Here is a 21,345-nt window from a genome sequence, read left to right on the forward strand (position 1 = left end):
CCGGTCTGAAACCCGCGGGGCTGAGGCGGCCAGTGATTGGAGGGCTTTGCTCTGGAAGTGCTACTATGGGCGGGCCAGCGGGGTGCCAAGTGCGGCGCGAGTCAGCACAATGGCGGCTCTCTTGGCCATTAGGCGGTCGGGGGCTGCACATGCAGCTACCTGGAGAGGCCCTCTGGTCTCCTGTCAGAGAGGGGCTGGCGCCCTGGCAGACACCGTGTACGATGTGGTGGTGTCTGGTGGAGGCCTGGTGGGCGCCGCCATGGCCTGTGCCTTGGGTAAGCGCATGCAAGGCCAGGGGGAGCGGGGCCGTGAAGGAGCGGTGAGGATCGTGGGAACCCTGGCACTGTTCCCAAAGTCTGAGCGTTGTGGGTTTTTTTAAAGATTTTATTCACTCATTTTTTAGAGAGGGAAGGGAGAGAGAAAGAGAGAGAGAGAAACATCAGTGTGTGGTTGCTGGGGGTCATATCCTGCAACCCAGGCTTGTACCCTGACTGGGAATTGAACCTGCGACTGGGAATTGGTTCGCAGCCCTTGCTCAATCCACTGAGCTACGCCAGCCAGGGAGCGTTGTGGATTTTGTGCCCCATTCCCTCCAGAGAAGCTCCAGGCCCCAGGGCAAGCATTTGATTCTTAGGCGTTCTGAAGGGTCAAGAGTGGGAGGGACCTTAGAGTCCTTTCACCTTGTGAGGAAACAGACCTGCTCAGGGTTATTTAGTTGTGGGCACTGTTGGAAGCAATGAGGATTATTGCATTGGGTTAGGTGCTTTTTGTTTTTTAACAGCTTCATTGAAATATAATTTACATACCATAAAGTTCACCCACTTAACACTATTTTTTTAATGTATTGATTTTTAGAGAGAGACATGGGAAGAGGGAAACATCAATTTGTTCTCACTTATTGATGCATTTATTTGTTGATTCTTCTGTGCCCTGACTGGGGATAAAACCTGCAACCTTTTTGGTGTGCAGGGTACTCTAAATCAACTGAGCCACCTGGACAGGGCCAGGTGGGGCCTATTACTAACAAATACCTCCTGGGATGGGGATCTGAAGACCACACTTTGAGAATGAGAACCACAGGGAAGAGTTTGTCGGGTAATGACTTTACCTATTAGCTTTTCATAGCACCATCTTACGCACCTTTCATAGGCAGGCATAGGGGGGTGTGTGTGTGGTGGGGAGCAGGATCTGGTAATCCTATCACATTTTTTCCTCCTCTTTTGGCAGCAGCAACTTATTGCTTATTTTTTCACCTACATCCTCTGAGACACTGGAGGGACTGACTGTAATGTGCTGCAGACATCAGTAATGGACTCCCGGAGTCTCCTTTTTCCTTCTATATAAAATGTTTAAGGACAAGACTTGTAGGCACAATTGTCTTATTTTGGCCCCCTCTTTCTTTTATAGACTCTAGTTCTTTATCTAGATTGAACTAGAATCTAGTTCAATCTTGAGGCCACAGCAAATTTTGCTTTTTAACTACATTGTTCTGTTGAACAGGATTTGCAACTTTCACTGATGTAATACTTTGGAGATTGGACATACCTGATGTCTAAATACTACAGTTTTACTTTTTTTTTTTTTTTTTACTTCTTTCTTCCTTTCTAGGCAATTCTATTGGTTCATTATGGGTTTTGCCATAATTTGCTTCTTTGCAGATGGCAGATGTCGGACTATTTGTAGAAGCGTTACATTGGTTGCCAGCGTGATTTGCGTGTTGAAATGGTGGTACAGTGTATGTTATTGCTTAGGGCTCTGAATACAGTTTCCTTTTTGTGTGCCCTCTAAAAAATTTGTATCCAGTTTGTTGTTTCTCTTGGAAATGAAAAAAAGTTAAAATTTTGATTTGCCTAAAATGATACAAAATTTGTCTTTCTTCTTTTTTTAGGATATGATATTCACTTTCATGATAAGAAAATCTTGTTGCTAGAAGCAGGTCCTAAGAAAGTATTGGAGAAATTGCCAGAAACATACAGCAATAGGGTCAGCTCCATTTCCCCTGGCTCGGCAACCCTTCTCAGTAGTGAGTAGAACCTCCTCTCTCATAGAACCAATCTCCTGTCTCTCTTAGCTTTCCAGTGTGCCCCATAGGGCGGAGTCACCAGAGCATCTGGTGAGGAGGCAGCCCACTGAGATGGGTGGGAGAGAGGGGTGGGGGTTTGTAGTCTGGTGCATAGCTAAAGATGAGGGCTCCTGAAATTGTTAATGTGCCAACTCCCAGCCTGAGGAAGACATCTCTGGGATGTGTGGGCCCATCATGTCGGCCTCATTTGTAATGTGGGGTCATTATTAATTGGTGGAACTAAAACCATAAGAACTAATTATGACCATTCACTTCCAGTAGCAGCGCTTTCTTCATTCCCAGAGGTGACCCTCTAGGGCGCTAGAGAGCCTGTATAGTAAATGCTTTTGGGGTTGGGGTGTCCAGCCTTTTGTCGTCTCTAGGCGACACTGGAAGAAGAAGAGTTGTCTTGGGCCACACATTACACTGTAACACGTAATCACAAAAAATCTCATAATGTTTTAAGTAAATTTACAGTTTTGTGTGGGGCTATACTCACAGCCATCCTGGGCCGCAGGCAGCCCGAGGGCCGTGGTGTGGACACCCTCGGAGATGGAGATGCACATGCACATGTAGACCAGTTGTTAGTTCATGTCTTAGGTCTCTGCTGAATTTCCTGCCCCGGGGCATCCAGTCTAGAGCCACCCCATCTAAAATGTGGACTCTTGTATCACCCTAGCTCCTTATACTGCTTTATTTTTCTTCATAACACTTACTGCTACCTGACATTGTATTATGTATTTGTTTCTTAGTACAAATAATAAACTACATTGTCAGCTACAGAAGTGTGGGGACTTTGTCCATTTGGTTTCCTGCTTTTTGCTAAGTACCTAGAATTGTATCTGGCATTGAAGGGGCTCTATAAACACTTCCTCAGTGAATGAATCTCCTCAGTGCCATGGAGGTCATCAGTCTTTATCCGTAGGGTTTGTAACTTGAATACGGTGATAAAGAAAAAAAGAACAGTATGGCTTTAGTTTTTCTGTTTATTTCTTCTACTTTATTTATTTTTAAAGATTTTATTTATTTTTAGAGAGAGGGGAAGGGAGGGAGACAGAGAGGGAGAGAAACAGCAACCTCTTGAGTGCCCCCTACTGGGGACCTGGCACACAACCATCGCATGTGCCCTAGACTAGGAATCGAACCAGTGACCCTTTGGTTTGCAGGCTGGCACTCCATCCACGGAGCCACACCAGCCAGGGCTGTTTCCCCTACTTTAATGTGATTTGACCTGTTGATCATGAAAGCTGGGTCTCTTTTCGTCCTGTATATCCTGAACTGGGGAACAGAGTAGCTTACCTGTGACCATCAAATAGGACAGAAGTGGAGAGTATTTCTCTGCTACGGAGAACACTGAAAACAACCTCTAACTTAACAAGATGGAGGGACAAAGGGGAGTCCGGGCAGGATGCTGTGGCCTCTATACAGATCCTTTCTTTTGTAGGTTTTGGTGCCTGGGACCACGTCTGCAACATGAGATACAGAGCGTTCCGGCGAATGCAGGTGCTCCCTTATCCCTGTTGGCGAGGTATCTTGGTCTGTCTTGGGTTAGAATGCTGGAGTCCACGTTCTCTGGGTTTTCTGCGAATGTGGGAAGAATCAGACAAAGTTCACACTCGGTCTAAGGAAGTACAGGGGAGCACTCCCAAGGGAATTTTCCTCTCACCGTATACCCTGCCTGATGGACTGACAGACTGTGGTTTTCCCACTTCTGCCCCTTGGGAAGGCAGTCCTGTGTTTCTCGTTGGAGTACTGTGTCCTTTTCCGTGGGCTGTGACACAGACCTCCCCTCCGTGTTTGCAGGTGTGGGATGCCTGCTCAGAGGCCCTGATCATGTTCGATAAGGATGACTTAGATGACATGGGCTACATCGTGGAGAACGACGTCATCATGCACGCTCTCACTAAGCAGCTGGAGGCCGTGTCAGGTGAGGCGCCCGCCCCTCCCATCTCCCTTTCGTTCTCTGGAGGGTCACCCGCTTTAGGATATTCGAGGACTTACTGGGAGAAAGGACCCCTGTTACAGGTACTGAATGTCCACCACAGGGAAACGTTCTGGTACTTCTGTCAGGGTGGTTCTTTTTCCTTTTTCTTGTTTTTCTTTCACAGAATTTACATACCATAAAATTTACCCATTTCAAGTGTTCGACAGTGTTTATTACATGTATAGTTTGGGGCCACCATCACCTCCATATTATTTTAGAACCCTCCCGTTACCTTGAAAGGAAACCTCATGCCCATTTCTGATGCTCCCCACCCCACCCCCGGCCCGGGGCCCCACCCGTCCACTCTCTGCCTGTTAGGGTTTGCCTGCTCTGGACGTTCGCAGAGACAGACCCAAACCGTTCGTGTTCCTCTGTGTCTTTGCTCTTTGCTCGTGTGGTAGCATGTGTCGGCACTCTGTTCTGTGTCATTGTCGAGTATGTTCCATAGCGTGGGTAGACCGTGTCTGTTTATCCGTTCGGCAACAGGTGGACATTCAGGTTGCTTCCACTCTTTGGTGATTGTGAATAGTGCTGTGAACATCTGTGTACAATTTTTGTGTGGACACAAGCTTTCGTTTTTTCTGGGTGAATACTCAGGAGTGGAATTGCTGGTTATATAATAATGCTGTTTAACATTTTCATAAACTGTGAAACTGTTTCAAAGAGGCGGCACCATTTCACTTTCTCAACCACCAGTACAGGGAGGGCAGGAGCAGGTTTACAGTTGTGTGTGAAACAGTTTACTCTTGTATTACTACTTATTGTATTATTTTCCATACGAACAACTGTATACCTACTTTTGCCCCACTCTGTATATAAGGATTCCAATTTCTTCACATACTCACCAGTACTTACTTTCCTCACTCTTAAAATTTTTTTTAAAAAATTGATTTTATAGAGAGAGAGAGGAAGAGGTGAAAGGAGAGGGGTCGAGGGGAGAGAGACACTGATTTGCTGTTCCACTTATCCATGCATTCATTGGTTGATTCTTGTATGTGCCCTGAACGGGGATCAGACCCGCAACCCTGGCCTATTGGGATGATGCTCTAACAACAGAGCTACCTGGCCAGGGCCCTCCCCCTTTAAAAAAAAAATTATGGCCATGCTGGTGGCTGTGGACTGGTATCTCATTGTAGTTTTGATTGCATTTCCCTTCTGACCAATAATGTTGAGCATCTTTCATGTGCCTATCAGCCATTTGTACAAATATGTCTTTGGAGAAAGGTATATTAAGAATCTTTTGCCCATTTTAAAACTGGATTATGTGTCTTTATTTTTGAGTTGTAAGTTTTTTATATATTCTAGATTTAAATCCTTTCTTTGATACATGCTTTGCAAATATTTCAGGGTTCTAGAGAGACAAGTATTGCAAGCAACTGAAACGCTTCTTGCTATGAAACAGTAGTTCTCACCCATGTGGTGAACTTCTATGCGGCTTTTCAAGAGAATTTAGATCTAATGTTTAGTCATTTAGAAACGTGACCCGTAATATATTGGTGAAAAATAGCATGTGTCACATGCTCCCATTTGCGTGTGTGAGGGTATGTGCGTGCATACACACTCATGGGAAATTGCTTGGAAAGCTATATCAGCAAAGCTTTAACTGGAGTTGTCTCTGAGTGGTATGATTGGGGGTGATTCCCCCACCCCCGTTTTAAACCTTTCTGTATGCAGACTTTCACAGTGAGCGCATCTTTTTTATGATCAGACAAGTGGGAAGAAAAATCTCATGAAACTCCTTGAGCCTGTGGTGTTTCCTCGCTGTTTTCTCCGAGAGCAAGGGCACACGTGGGCTCCCTGAGTGCAGAGTGAGTTGGAGGAGCCTGAGGGGGCAGTGCCTGGGCGAGGCTGGTAATGCGTTGAGAGTTTGCTTTCTGTTGGACATGGATTCGTCCATCTGGGTTTTGTCATTTGTCAGCTCTCAGACTGTAGCATCCATCACGAGGGGATTGCTTTGGGTTTGGTTTGGTTTTGCATCTTACTTTCTTGTTTAGGAGTGAATGACAGGAGGCAGCTGTCCTGGGACCATGGTTCCATTTGGTTAAGGTTTTTCCCAGGCCTGTGTGGGCCGCCTTTCTAATGCTTTGTTTTCTCTCTTCTGACCCCCCTAGACCGAGTGACTGTTCTCTACAGGAGCAGAGCCACCAGCTATACCTGGCCTGACCCCTTGTCCACGGCAGACTCCAGCCCTTGGGTCCATGTTACCCTAGGTGATGGCAGCACCCTCCAGACCAAATTGTTGGTAGTTGAAGATTCTTATTTCGCCAGGGGTCTTGCATGTCCACACACCTTATCCTCAATTCTGGGACCTCTAGTTTTACACCTAAACCAAAGTTGATGTTACTTTCAGGCAGAGCCTTTGATTATAAGGACCAGTACCCACTAAGCCAGCTCAAGTTAAGATGGTCTTGTTGTAAATCCTGTACAGGACGCATTCTCCTGGACCATCTTAGGTCATGAAATAGAGGACAGCTGGCCTCACAGGGACAGGAGCCAGAGTGTCAGAAATTGAGGCTGTTCTCTCCCTCTCGGGAGTCCTGTAAGTTCCTCATCTCCTTGCATCTTCCATGTCCTCCTCTCTCCTCGTCAGCTTCCCCCTTCCCCTGGCAGCCACTGCTCACCGCCCAGCAGGACTGTTCAGCTCTAGGCCTGCCTGTTGCTTTCTAGCTCAAGTGGCAAGAGGACTTGGCTGAGTTTCTTTATCCTGTGGCTGGCCCTTCACGGATCAGATGCCCAGCTGCAGTCTGTTGGCTGAGGCTGGGGTCCTGTGTGTAGGGCTCCCCTTCGGGGGCTGTCCGTGAGGCAGGCGCGGTAACAAGTGGCCTGCCACAGATGGGCTAGCCCGCAGTTGGAACTGGAGAAATCTTTAGGAGTCAGAGGCAAACTTCTGGAACAGTTACGTCTGTGAAAAGATTGTCAGACTTAGCAGGCTCTTGTCTTCACACAGATTGGCGCAGATGGTCACAACTCAGCAGTGCGGGAGGCTGCTGGAATCCGGCACGTTAGCTGGAACTACGACCAGTCTGCTGTGGTGGCTACTCTGCATCTGTCAGAGGTAAGGTCCTGAGCCCACCGTCTGGGGCCCTGCGGGTGTTTAACGTGTGACCTTCTCACCAGACCTGTTCTCTCTACGACAGGCCACAGAGAACAATGTAGCCTGGCAGAGATTTCTTCCCTCCGGGCCCATCGCTCTGCTCCCGGTAAGAAGTCATCCCGGCTAGTCCGCTTAAACACTCTGGCCTTCCTCTTTTTAGGACTTCATTTTCTGTCAGTCTGTGCAGGTTTCAAGCAAATTGCCCCAGGCTAGCTTTGTTTCCCCTTCATACCTTTGGGCCCGAGAGTGTGCAGAAACAAAATTTTAGCCCTTAGTGTTGCTGTGGTTCTCTTGAGACAGCTCACAGACACCTTGAGTTCCTTGGTTTGGTCCACATCCCACGAACACGCAGCAGAGCTGGTCAGCATGGATGAGGAGACCTTCGTGGACGCCATCAACTCTGCCTTTGTGAGTGTCAGCTTGTCCACCTGGTGATGTGTGGCAGGGGAAGGCACAGGACGGTGGTCTTCAGCAGGAAGAAGAAATAGCCAGCCAGCTGCCCTTTTGTCATTGGGAGGCTGGGTCTGGACTCCATGGAGGATCAGTGCCTTGTGCGCTCTTTTGAGGGTCGTGCGTTGCTGTTATGCCAGTTGAAACGGCAACCCTGGTGGTAGTTAGCAGTGGCCTTTTTTGAAGCTGTAGTACTTGGACAGTCTTGATCAGCTCTTCAGTCTCAGGTACCTGAACCTCTGAAGCCGAATTCATCAGAAGGGTTTTGGAGACAGGCTGAGCACATTTCACTAGAGCTTAAGAGTAAGCTTTAGGCCCTGGCTGGCGTAGCTCAGTGGATTGAGCGCAGGCTGCGAACCAAAGTGTCGCAGGTTCAATTCCCAGTCAGGGCACATGCCTGGGTTGCAGGCCACAGCCCCCAGCAACCGCACATTGATATTTCTCTCTCTCTTTCTCCCTCCCTTCCCTCTCTAAAAATAAATAAATAACATCTTTTAAAAAAAAAAGAGTAAGCTTTAGATAGACATGGGTTTAGTACTGGTACTAACTAATCTGAACGATGGAAATACTCTCATCAACCTCTCAGAGGTCAATAATAATAAAAGTCTAAAGACTTGAGAGACTTTAGGTACAATGCTGTCAGTGTACCTTGTACATTATAGGTGCTCAGTAAACAGTAATGATTATTCTCTAGTAATACAGTTTTTACATAATATGGCACAGTATTTTTGGAATTTGCTCTATTTATCTAAATTCACTAATAGTAAATTGGTAACATTTATTGAGCACTTAGTATGTGTCAGGCATGGGTGAAGAGTTTCACTTGTGTTTTCGTATTTAAATCTGTGACCCTTCGAGGTAGGTACTATTAACGTCGCTCATTTAGAGAGCGGTAACTTGCTCCCAGTCACACATCTAGTGCAGAGCTGGGTTCTGAGATGAGGCCGGCCCTCACGCCTGTGGTTTGAACCAGCAAACCCGGCTGCCTCACTCATGACTTCACACAGAAGAGCTTGAGCTTCGCTGCTCCGGAGCAGCGATGATGAAACGGACTGAACATGCTGCAGTGGCTTCCTAGATAAATGGCGCCCTCCTGTGGGTCACTTTGCATATATCCCTGGCACAGGCCTTTGCAGTGCATTCATTCAGCAGTACTTATGAGTGCCTTCTATACAGACGAGACACAGCCCCCACTTTTAGGAAGCTCATGGCCACGTGAGGAGAAAAGTACCTAAGTAACAATTTCAGTGCAGTGGTAGAAGCGTGAGGTGAACACTCCCAGGAGTTCGGAGAGGGGTTATAAAAAGAGCTGACAGCCTCTGGTGGGATGCTGGTGAACTGGAAGTGGGAGGACATTCTAAGCCGAGGGGCGTGTCAGAGGCCAGAGGATGTCATAGGATGAGCCATACACTGTGGCCAGTGCAGGCTGGGGTGGGGACTAGTGAAAGGTCAAGCTCAGAGGCAGGTAGGGGCAGCTCAGGAGCAGTTTGACATGATCCTAAAACCCACAGGGAGTGGTGGGAAGCCATGTTTTGCATGTATTGTTGGCATTTGTCTCTTGTGGTGCGGATCATTTTAGGCACGTTAGGTGCCATTACCCTTGTTGAATCTTCAGTTCCCCGCCGGTCACTGATGCAGTTTTCCATTGTTTTGTGGCTGACACCACTCAGTGGAGTGATGCTAACCACACGGACCTCGTCGACTCGGCCAGCACCGTGCTGCAGTACGCTGTTGCCTTTCTGAAGCCCACCAAGGTCTCGGCTCGCCAGCTGCCTCCGAGTGTAGCCAGGGTGGACGCCAAAAGCCGAGTGCAGTTTCCGCTTGGGTTGGGACATGCTGCTGAGTACGTCCGGCCTCGGCTGGCGCTCATCGGGTAAGACCACAGCAGAGCGGAGCTACTCCCCCTCACTCGGCGGCCGGGAGCCACACCTCAACTCTGATTTGCTCTTAGGGATGCAGCCCACAGAGTCCATCCACTTGCAGGACAAGGTGTCAACATGGGCTTTGGGGATGTCTCCAACTTGGTCCATCACCTCAGTATTGCTGCCTTCAACGGGAAAGACTTAGGTAAGGATTGAGGTACTTCAGAGAGGTATCCAGAGGCCGTGCAGTTAGGGAAGATCGGGGCCCTCAAGTGCCCCTCAGTAGCCAGATGTGGTGGATGTAAATGTACATGGTTTTCTAGAAGAAAAAAACTTCATTCCTGGGTTAGGGATGTAATCTTCCTCTTTCCTCCAGGCTCCATGAGCCACCTCACAGGCTATGAGACGGACAGACAGCGGCACAACACCGCTCTGCTAGCTGCCACGGACCTGCTGAAGAGGCTCTATTCCACCAGTGCCACTCCGCTCGTACTGCTCAGGACGTGGGGCCTGCAGGCCACAAATGCAGTAGCGCCACTCAAGGTAAGAGGTCGCTCGTGGCTTGCCGAGAGGCTGAGTCACTCACTGCAGAATGACTTTGCCAAGACTTGATTTCGTTTCTTGGCTATAAAGTTGTTTTATCTTCCCCAGTGGTTATAAGCAAAAAAGTCCTTGGTGGGCTTGTCGGTGCTAGGGCCCATCTAAGTAGTAACTTTATATAGTATAAGGAAAGGCTTAAAATAGTACATAGACGCTTTCAGAGATAAAGATGTTTCAACTCCTTTGGCTGCTTGGTCAGCCTTTTTCCTCGGAGAAAGACCCACTTAAAGACGTTTTGGAGGGACTCTCGGGAAAAGTATCTGGGACTTTTGCTAAGTTTTTGCTTTAATCACTGTGGACACTTGCAAGTATTTTCCTCACGTGCCCTCGCACCTTACAGTGCCCGGGGACCACTCACTCCGTTCCGTTCCGTCTCTCTTTAGGAACAGATTATGGCCTTTGCAAGCAGATGAACGCTCCTCTTCTGGAGGTGATATTGAAGAGAAATGAACGCTTTTCCCAAAAGCATCACAGAGTTTCAAGATTTAATTTAATAAATTTACTTTTTATTAGCATTCTCTAGTCTCCTTTTCTTCCTTGTTTCATGGGCCTGTGGAGTCCAAATAATGTGTGATAGTTTGCTGTGAGGAGGGCATATAAAATCAAGTCAAGAAAAACCCCGAAGAAAGACTATTGTGATTTTTGTTGAAAAGAGCTTTTTATTACTAAAACAAGTTGCCATGGTGCTGTATTGTTCATTTTTATTTGTTAACAATCCTTTCTACAGAAAAGATTTATACAGCTTTTTTGAAAATGCTGGTCACAAATTTATACAATTCTTTTCATAAAGATAAGAATTAGAAATATTAAATTTATGCCTTTTAGTTAGAATTACTGTTTTAAAATTAACAAATTGCTTTAACCTTGATTATAGGTGCACTGGACTTTCTGAAAGGAAAACCAGATCTTATTAATGGTAGTTATTACTTCCTTATCCCAGCACCAGATCTCAGTTTTGTTTGTGGTTCCGCTCTGGGACTCCATCTGTCGAGTAATAAAACAGTAATTTCATTGCACGGGTTTGAAGACTGGAGCCAGGAACCACGTCAAAAGGGAAAATCTAATTAGCAGCAGAATTTGTTCATTTACTTGCAGACTGGTGGCGGCTGGAGGCCCTGGGGTGTTTGAGAAGCCCACTTCCCAGTGTCAGAGAGGCCTCTCGAAGAGATGTTTGGATCCATTGGCTTTGTATACAGTAAAGAACATTTTGCCCAAAAGTCTGCTTTGATGATGAAATGAGAAGAAACAGTCTGCAGGGGAGTTTTTCAGACAAATGTAGAAAATTTATAAGATACTAAAGTAAAAAAGTGACAATGTCACAAACATTCCTGGAATCTCAGGAAAAATGTGCCTACAATCAAAGATGGCAACTACAGTGAAAGTCACATGACTACTAGCAGAGTCTAGAAAGGTCATCTATGGGGAAAAAAAACAGTCATCTTCCAAAAAAACTGAAAGGTAACCCAGGTAAGGAGAACATGAACTCTCCAAAAGTCTGCAAATAAAATCAGGCAAGATAGGAAGAACTGTAAGGCACACCTTGCAAGGACCTCCATAACCCACACAGGATGTCCTTCAGATGATGACGAAAAACACACCTATGTGCCAGGCCATGTCCTAAGGACTTGAAATACATAAACACACACACAGAAAAGAAACTTCACCAGCAATATCACACTCTACAGGGTTACTTAGTAAGAGGCCCAAAAGGTATACTAAGGGGCAGAAAGGACATTAAAGAGAAGTCATTTTCTCCAAGAAATAAAAATTCTCATTCTAAATTGGTTCTAAAATGGACAAACTGGTTAATTCTCCAAGTGTTCTCCTTAAGGTTTTCAGAATATATGTAGATACATTTCTGAAGTTAATGTATCTGACCAAGAATTCTGGAAGTACTTGGAATGACCAAAGAAGTCTAAACAGCCTCTATTTATGAGAAAAACTTGGGAGGAAAAAAATGTGAGGAAGACTGGGGACTCATCAAGCTGGAGGAGTTTTCAATGAACACAGCTGACCTCTCGGGAAAACAACTTGGTTTCTATCCGAGAAACTGGTCTCCCTAACCATGGGAACAGCATGGAGCACACAACCGGTCCTAGCACTCCGCCTTTGTGACAGAAGAGGTAAGGGGTCTAGAAACCATGTGTCACATTAAAGAAGCGGCCACAAAGTACCTGGAGGCATTTTCTTCAAAAGACTCAACAGCGATGAAAGGAGGGATTCGAGAAGACCACCGGGAAGGCAGAGTCCAGCTCCGTTTGAGGGGGTTTTGTACTGCCAATGCGGTCCCACGCGGAGTGAGCTGCCTGAGAACACGCCCAACCGGAAACTGAACCAGCTCGAGATGCCAAGGGAACTCTGCAATACTTAGAAGACTGGATTGTATCTGGAGGCTGTTTCCAACTCGAAAGATTCTACCTCATTATATATTAGCATTTTTTGAGGAAGACAATAGGTATAAAGGTGACCTTGGTGTAATGGAAGTATGAAGAGTAAAAAATTTCCACATTGAATTTAAAAAAGAACTAAAATTTGGGGGAGGAGGATACAGAAATTTGCCTAGCTACTTGCACATCAGATGTTAAATATTTGTTGACTCAGTGGGAAAACTTTAAAAATTAAAATTCCCAGGAAGTAGCGAGAGGGCCAGGCATTTAGCACGTTGTGAGAGGAGAGGAAAGCAGTGTGCTGTGGAGGCCCCAAGGCCAGGAGATGCAGTCTCCGCTGCAAAGCTGCTGGGGGTTCAGGGCTGAGATAAACGAGCCGGTCCACAGGAAGATCTTTAAAGCCCGAGAGCATACTCGAGTGGGTAGACAGGCCGGTGGTGGTCATGTAGGGAAGTACAAGCTAATGAATTTTAGGGAAAATAATTCACAAAATGAAGAGCTCAGAGCATTCAAGCTGAAATGGCCAACCAAATCAAATGTTAGGTTATCATCGAGAAACAGTATCAGAAATCCTGGAAGTAGACAAATAATTTAGATGTTAGCTAAAATGACCCAGGACCAGGCAGGAGGAGATGCTATGAACAGAATAAAAAGACAAACTGAAAGCTGTGACCCCAAAATACAGATCCTTGAATGGCACCGCCAGAGGCCTCTGGCCACAGACCAAAGCTAGGATATAGAGGTATTTCTTAGAAATACAAAGAAAAAACTTTAGGATGACATTACTATAAACACAGCCTGGAAGGAGGTACTGGCACTGAATAAACACATACTCCTGTGAGGTTGGACATGTTCATCAATCCCACGGTTAAGTTATAAAAAGTTGATTAAAAGAAGGTGGCCTATGCAAGGCAGCCACACCCTCCAAAAACATGTCCTTAGAGACTGGATGGCCTCCTTTCTTAAGGCTGGAATCTGTGCAGGTAGAAGTTGCTTTCCATCCTTCCAAGAGTCAGGATGGCTCTCAGCTGGCTAACTGGAGCCAGCACAAAGCAGGACCACACAACTTCAGAGGTGGTGACTTTCTTTCCCCTTGAATTAGCATGAAAAGCCAAGTCAGACTCTTCTCCTCTTGTACGAAGAGGGTGTGACAGGGCAATGTGCAGGGAGGGAAAAAGTACTGGTGTTGACAGGCCACAGGAATGCCATCAGCCAGCTGAGTTTACCATGTGAGAGGAAAATTAAAACGTTCGAAGAAATGAGGCACTCAAAGGGCTGAAATGAGCCCCTGGCTTCTCCAAGGTTAAGTTCCAAAGCTCCTCATTTTGGCTCTCTGGGAAACACAAGCATGCTCAAAGATTCAGACTCTGTACCAGCTGTGCAAGCAGAATGGTTACATAACGGTTCATAGTAGATGTGTAAAATTAATTAAATCTCTAGACTGAAGGGCAAGACCTGTCTACAAAAGCTCCCTCCTCCTGATGAAGCCAGCTGCTGGGTTTCAATGCAGGTGGTTTCCAGATTCCCTCAGAAGACCACGGAGCCGTCTTCTCCCTCTGCAAAGGTTGCTGGCACAGGCCTGGCCTCAGTGGGAAACACCCAGAGACTGCAGCAAGTGGAAGGTGGCGCCCAAGGCCCAACCGGTCTCTATGTTGTTCACTTTCTTTGTGAGCTGTCAGGAGGAGAAAAAGAAAAGTCTTCACATTTTCATTCAAGTTCACCTCTTGCAAGCACAACACGGGCAGAGAATTCCTGCCAAGGTCATCCACAGGCCGAACCAAGGCAAGACTGGGAGCAGCCTGTCTGGAGGCTTCCCCAGGCCCCACCTCCGCAGGTTTCCCTCCTGCCATGGCCTACTGCCCTGCCCCTGCCAAGCCGCCCCCGAATCTCATGGCAGGCAAGTGGTCTCACCCAGGCCTTCCAGGCAGGACCTTCTGAACTCGCTCCCTGATCCTGAAACTAAATATATCAGGAGTTGGGAATAGATTTAGGGGGAGGAAGGAACATACTAAACTCAATTCGTACTCTGTAAGTAGCTGCATCTTCCTAAGCACTAATTTGTTGTTATTGTTGTTCAAGTAGTTTTCTGTTTAAGCACTAATTATTAAGTGAACAAGGCACTTAAGGCATTCTAGGCCATGACAAGCCTCAGTTCAGTGACCCATTTGAGACCCCATTTCCTAAACTACATAAGAAGGGGATTCGATTAGTGTTTATCAAATCGTTTTCTTCAGAATCCTGGGGTTCCTTGGAAGTGCTTCAAAGAGAGGGGGTGCCAATGGCGAAGGAATTCCAGGCCCCTGCCTCTGCTTCAACCAGACAGCTCTGCTTCTAGCAGTTTCACTGGCATTCTGCACAAGCTTTTGCAGAGTAAGGATGCCAGAGCACGCGCACACACACACGGACACCAATGGACTGGGTTTCATCTGTCTTTCTAGTACCAACTTTTTATAACACAATACTTTGTGGACCTGAGGAAATCCAGTATAGTCTCTGCCAAAACCTGGGGAGAATGGCACCTTGAGGTTTGTCTGAGACACCCTGAGTCACACTGGGAGTGTCCCCCATTAAATGCTCCCCGAGGCTGGGCCGACAGCCTAGGGCGACCGATCACAGTGAAGCTATCTCTGGGACAGGGGAGTGTCCACCCCAGATTTAAATTTTGCTGCCACTGAAACCATAAAGAACAAAAGGATGCCGGCACTGGAAATGGCAGAAACTTGTCCTTAAATGACGTGGTTATAGTTGATGCTTAAGTAGAGAATGTTGTTAATGCTATGCACTGAAGGCTCAGGATAACCTTTCTAATCCACAGATCGATCCCCAATGCATGTGAGATGCCTACGCTGCTAACAGTAACAATGTTAGTAACTTATACTATTGCCAGGTTTTGTGCTTTACAGGCATTATCTCAATTCACAACAACGCTATAAAATAGATACTCTGAGAATACCTGTGTTTGGATGAGGAACCTAAGAGTTAGAGAAGGGCAGTAAACCACCTAAGGTCACAGAGCCAGTAAGCTCGCAGAATCAGAACCTGAACCCAGGTCTGACAGGCAACAAAGCCCGTGCTCTAAGTACTGCTGTGCTAGTGTGCTGGCACGTAACTCTTGGTCTGAGCCTTAAATGCTGATGTTCTTGGCAGGTGAAACACATTAAGTCCAAATCTAAAGGAGTCTATGAAATCTGTAGAACACAAGAAACTGGGTAATATAAGCTCATCCGGAACTCAGGAAACAGGAAGGGGAAGTGGCACCGAGAAAGGCGGGGGATGGGGCTCAAAAACAGTCTAGTTTACTTACTTGACCGCAAAGTCAACAGTGCCTTGTGCCATCTCCTCTAACAGACCTCGTGATGTTTGAGGACAAACATTACATCTTACTCATCTCTGTAACGGGGTGGAAAAGAGTCCCATACTAAAACCCGACAAGCTCAGAGGAGGCCCGCATGCTGGGCCCAGAGGCTGGAAGCAGCCCCACAGGGGAGTCTGAACATAAACACTCCTAACTGAAAGTGGGTCATGGTGGGTAGTCATGTCCTAGGCCTACAGCTTCCTTGACAAAGGTCAGTCTTTACTTCTGAAATTGTCTTTGTGCATCTAAGATAACATATCTTCGAAATGTCAGGGTAACTTCCTTCCCCAGACCCCTCCAAGAAACCACTGCCAGCAGCAGACCACAGACCGCACGGCTGGCTGTCCTGCTGCCCGCGAGCCACTCGGATGTGCTGTAAATGTGCACTGCCCTGCACCCGCCGCTGGAAAAGATGTGTCTGTTTTCCTTTGTATCCAGTCTCAGAGGTGCCCCCACTTTGCTTTCTCCTGCCTCCCCCATCTTCCACCAGTGGCTCTTGTGTAACCTTCATGTCTCCTCCTCTGATTCTAATGAATAAAATAAGCTGCGGACTGCCACCCTCCGGAGCATTTTCTCAGTCTGTTGAGGATTTTGCTTCCTGGTAATTGTCAGTTTGGCTCAAATAAACTCTTCTAAGACTTTTTCTAATGCTAGACGTCCTTTCATTGACAATGATAATGTACAATTATTCAATTATGGCACTGAAGATAAATGAGATGGATGAAATAGATGTGTTCAGAATAGAAAAATAAGTTACTACAGATAAGATTGAGCCTTTATGTTCTAGAACAGATGGACAGAGAAGACAAGATTCAACAGACAATATGTGAAGCACATAAAAAATATATGACACTGTACATACGCAAAAGGCACTCAACATTCATGAGGTCCTAAATAAGCCACTCATTGGTGACACCCACGTGGTCCTTCATGTCCTTTGCCAAGTAAAACCATCTAGCGGGCAGAGTGGGCTAACACTCCCAGACAATGTACCCGCCCCTGTGTCTCCAAACAGAGGAAATTTGTGTGGTGGCTGCAGGCCCCTCCTGCCCTTGTGCCCCTTGATTAAACTCCAGTCCTAGGACTTGAGACCACACTGCCAGCAGCAGCAGAGGGGGGCAGGACACATAAGCCCAGGGCTCAGGAAGTGGGCACTTCCAGCTTGCTTGCACCCTATCCTGTGTGTTCACCTGTTCCGTGTCTTCCTCATGGCTTCGTGCCCTGAGTTTCAACACTGATTTAATAATCCGTGGGACCTGGGCATCCGAATTGGGGCTGCAAGCCTTCCGCTCTACGACCTCTAGGACAGCACGCCTGGTAGTACACTGAGAAGCTCCCAGTGCATCAAGGTAATTCCCCACATTCATAGTGCCTTGCATAGTGCTTGTCTGTAGCCCAAATAAAAATACTCATAATTCCACCACAGCCACTCTGATTACCCAACAAGTTCTTTCTTCCCAACTCCCAAATAAGAAGTCTGTTATGAGACTCTGCTGTACTCTCTTGCCTGTAATACGGTGCTGTCTGCAAAGCCGAAGCCATCCTTCAGCAAGGCTGTGATGTAGCTGAGATCCATGCACAGGAAAGGACTGCCTGAGGTGAAGTTTTCCAAGTTGTCGCACACTGAAGGGGAGAGAGAGAGAAGAGTGAATTCAAGTTTGCAGCCCACTGAGAGGTGCACAATTTTCTCTAAATACAGACTTAGAATAAGCAAAGCAGAATGCTCCATTTGTTTGATGCCTAGGAGTCTTGGAGGCTAGAACTGTGCACTGATGGCCTCTACAAGACCACAGCCTCTTAACAACTTGCACATTTCTGATGTTATGTCTTATCGACTCAAATTTACATGGGCCCTAGTCTATGTGCTAAATTTCCATGACCTGTTGTTCAGGTGTAATTCAACCGTGTCCCTTGTATATTATTAATGCTGAGGCCCAGGGGACAGAGAGATACTAGTTAGCATTACGCTGGAGCCACTGGATAAGATCAGTCATTTATATTTTCAATGGACTCTCTCCAGGAAGCCCCTGTGGCTATTTCCCATATATTTTGGTGCTTGGTATTTCATTAACATTGATAACACTATTTCAATTTTTAAAACGCCAGAAATGTAGAAAACATAGGTTTTCACCATTTTCCTAAAGCCTCTTCTCTTCTATTTCTCTATGCCACTTAATGCTTTCAGCTCCTGGCAAAGACAGGGGACCAGCCTTCTGAGAGGCTTTCTGCTGACTGTGGCGCGTTAGGTCACATTAAGGTCACCGGACTTGGCAGGCGCAGCCCTGCGGACTTTCCTTCAAGGCCTGCCACTGACATTTACCTTCCTTTGCTTTCCTTTCGAAATCTTCAACTTTTAAAACACCCCCCTTTTCATAATCTGTAACGAAACAGAAGAGCAGCTGATGTCAAAAAGCGTTAAAGAAACATGAGGAAATTAATCCTAGTGGTATTTGTAATAAAGAAAAACAGGAAATAAATGACCAGCCTTAAAGAATGGGATACACAAACATGATATTCATATAATCTATGCAGTCTATTTATTTGCATTCTATTTTATTTATTTAATCGCAGTATATAATTTGACCCATTAAAAAAGAGAAAATAAATTCGTATCTCAGGCCATGACAGAGCACAGACATACAGTTTCACAGCTCAACAAAAGCATTACTATTCCAAAAAAGAAGTTATAAAGGAGGAGGAGGGAACTTTGGGGTGATATATATGGTTTTAAATATTGAATTTGATAATGGTTCCATGGGTGTATACTTATGTCAAAACCTAGAAAACTGTACACTTTAAATATGTACATTTTTATGCTAAACGAAATAAGTCAGAGAAGAAATACTATATGAATTCACTTGTATGTGGAATTGAAACAAAACAGAAGCAGACTCACAGATCCAAGAAATAAGCTGACAGTTACCAGAGAGGGAGATGGAAGGATGGGCAATGCAGGGGAAGGGGCACAGAGGCACAAACGTCAGGTTATACAATAAACAGGTGCAGGGGTGGAGCGTGCCACACAGGGAGCAGAGTTAACGATACTGTGAGACCTTTGTACAGCGACAGGTGGTTCCTAGGCTCATGGTGGAGGTCACTTTGTAAGGTATGCAAATGTTGAATTACTATTCTGTACACCTGAAACTAACATAATATTGCATGCCAACTATACTTCAAGAAAAAATAAAGTATGTGCATTTTATTTTATGTCAATTATACCTCCATAAACAAATAAAAAAAGAGGTATGTAAACTTTTTGGCCATTTTCTAGCTCTGAAAGGTTCCCAATCATATGTGCCCTTCCACTTGAGTAACTAGTGTCACTCGACACCCAGGACTGAAAGAGGATCACCTCTAACGAAGCATTTCAGATAACCCCTCTCCCTTTCCCAACAGAGCCTTGCCCAGTGTCCTCCCGGATCTGACACTGGAATGAACTTACCAATCATGTGTGTGTCAACAGCTCGATCGTAATAGTAAGAGAAAGCATAGAAGGCGCTTCTCCGGATCTCGTCTGGCTGGTGAAGTTTTCCTTGGACCACCCTCAGCACTTCCGAGTAGCAGGGCTCAAAGCCCACCTCACCTGCCAGGGCAAAGGTGCACAGGGACACAGTGAGAAAAATAAGGGGAAGAGACCCCCCCTCTGAGGCAAGCTCCTGGAGCCAATGAGGAAGGAGCAAGAGATCAAGGGAAGCTGAGGCTGAGACTCAGGACAAAGGGCTTACAAAGCTGAGCAAGCTCCACGGCCTTCCCGTTCTGGAGGGGAGGGACCTGCTTCTCCGCAGCGGCTCCCTCCCTAACGTGTGTCCACCAAAAACGGCCACAGGCGACCTCAGGCTGCTGCCTCACATTATGTGTCATGGTACTCTTGAGGAGTAGCTAGAAGGTTTTTCTGTTTCCTTTATTGGAAAAATCAAGTTTCTTTCCTTGATTTTAAGGTTTGTGACTTTTATAATACTTAAGTGAATTATTCTTCCTATCATCTCAATTTTAGGTTTTACTGTAATTTAATAGCTAAACATTCACCGGTAGCTGAACCTGGGAGGTTCACCCTGCCGAGGATGCAAGGTCTAACGCGTTAGACCCAGGGTAAGAATGGTCCGCAACACCCGGCCAGGGAGAGAGCAGGATACAGAGGGCCGGCTGCCTGGTTCTCTGTCACTCCGTATTGTTTCTTGGAGGCACACCAAGATCTATTTGTAACGAGTCCCAGCAATATGAGAAGTTTCTCTTGAGCTCTGGAAAAAGTTTCCCATGGAACTTTCAGAGACTTCAACTATGAAAATAACCTCAACCAGTAAAAACATCACTTGCCTTCTTGGTTGCCACCATACTGGTATTTCACACCCCCAAAGACCCAGTCTGCTTCTAACCATCTTGGCAGGCAGGCACTTCGGAAAGTGTGTCCCTTGGTCCCTGAAAAATAAACAGGCCACAAAACAAGAGGTGAGGGTGTGAGACAGAGGCAAGCAAGAAGCCAGTAAGGCTGCAAAGAATCACCAAGGTGCCTGGGCCTTAAAATCACATGAAATTAGTTCCATGACTGTCCTATGACAAGACTTCTTAACAAGGTTCCCAGATGGACTTTGTGGGGCTGGCGAAGCCCTGAAATTATGAGCAAATTTTTGTGCACATGTGCCTGTGGCTTTCATCACATCCCAAAGAAATCCAAACCGTGGAATAAGTCCCCTCCTTTCTAAAAAAGGGGGAAAAGTACTGTTCTCCTTTTCTCATGGTTGTTGTGAGGCTTACATGAAACACATTTGAAGATGTTTTATAAACTCAGAAATGCTAAACAATCATCATCACAATAATAGTTTACTGTGAGCCAGGCGCCATATAAAGTGTCTCAAATGCAAAAAAAAATCTTAAATTTAAGGTGAGGAAAGGGGTATAGCTAACTTGCCCCAAATCACAGAACTGAAACTGAACCCAGCTCTGCCTGACCTCAAAAGCTGAACTCTTAACCCTACCACCTGTGAAGGGATGAATGGAGTTGCTCAGCTATTCCGCTTGCAAGAGGACTTTGCTACATCTTGCCAAGGGTCTGAGCAAAGTCTGCCAAACTCACTCGTTGAGCCTTGAATTTCTGCAGGCTCTTCAGCCTCCTGGCCATAGGCTATTCCCCCATGCAAATAAACCTCACTCTGGAAATGGCTAATCATGCACACCAAAACATCTGAACTCATAAAGGAGAAAAGGAGTTTGCTGTTTTCATGCCCATTGTACAACATGTGCTTCCTAGTTCGTGCAACTCTTTGCTCCCGAGAAGCACTGCCAAGGAAGGGAAAAGGCCAGCTGAGTACTGGTTTCTCTCTCACCATACCCCAACCAGCACAGGTCCCCAGACGAACCTTCCGTCTCCAGGGCTCCCAGAGTTGCTAGTCTTGCAGCTTTCAATCCAAACCCCAGGTAACTGTAAAATATAGGATTGACTAATTTTATGCTGGTCCTGCAATTCTCCAGCTTCCAGCTACCTCTTTCAAAAGTAACATGGTTTCTCTGTCTCCTTCTAGAGGGAGGAAAACTTTGTTCTCTGTGACATACTCAT

The 21,345-nt window shown here is 46.1% G+C and overlaps 2 protein-coding genes across 6 annotated transcripts in view; one reads left to right on the forward strand and one right to left on the reverse strand.

Moving 5' to 3' along the window:
• The first annotated feature begins 57 nt into the window (after positions 1 to 57).
• On the forward strand, positions 58 to 10,867 carry COQ6 (coenzyme Q6, monooxygenase). Its single transcript, XM_028506401.2, has 12 exons — positions 58 to 275; positions 1,889 to 2,023; positions 3,507 to 3,565; positions 3,866 to 3,989; positions 6,158 to 6,288; positions 6,994 to 7,101; positions 7,184 to 7,246; positions 7,441 to 7,548; positions 9,261 to 9,463; positions 9,542 to 9,657; positions 9,829 to 9,995; positions 10,436 to 10,867. Exons 1-12 carry the CDS (start codon positions 110 to 112, stop codon positions 10,463 to 10,465), a joined length of 1,410 nt encoding a protein of 469 aa, XP_028362202.1. The 5' UTR covers positions 58 to 109; the 3' UTR covers positions 10,466 to 10,867.
• The window catches only part of ENTPD5 (ectonucleoside triphosphate diphosphohydrolase 5 (inactive)), a 41,169-nt gene continuing 30,619 nt past the window's right edge, over positions 10,796 to 21,345 (reverse strand). For all 5 annotated transcript variants that reach the window (XM_028508095.2, XM_028508092.2, XM_036012034.1 and 2 more), the window contains 6 exons: positions 21,149 to 21,210; positions 20,109 to 20,210; positions 19,237 to 19,377; positions 18,115 to 18,171; positions 17,302 to 17,417; positions 10,796 to 14,111 (listed from right to left, as the gene is read on the reverse strand). In XM_028508095.2, the coding sequence (XP_028363896.1) occupies positions 14,025 to 14,111; positions 17,302 to 17,417; positions 18,115 to 18,171; positions 19,237 to 19,377; positions 20,109 to 20,210; positions 21,149 to 21,210 (565 nt within the window). In that variant the 3' untranslated portion in view covers positions 10,796 to 14,024. The remainder of the gene's footprint in view (positions 14,112 to 17,301; positions 17,418 to 18,114; positions 18,172 to 19,236; positions 19,378 to 20,108; positions 20,211 to 21,148; positions 21,211 to 21,345) is intronic.

The sequence above is a fragment of the Phyllostomus discolor genome, chromosome 1, assembly GCF_004126475.2.
Source record: "Phyllostomus discolor isolate MPI-MPIP mPhyDis1 chromosome 1, mPhyDis1.pri.v3, whole genome shotgun sequence".
Lineage (NCBI taxonomy): Eukaryota > Metazoa > Chordata > Mammalia > Chiroptera > Phyllostomidae > Phyllostomus > Phyllostomus discolor.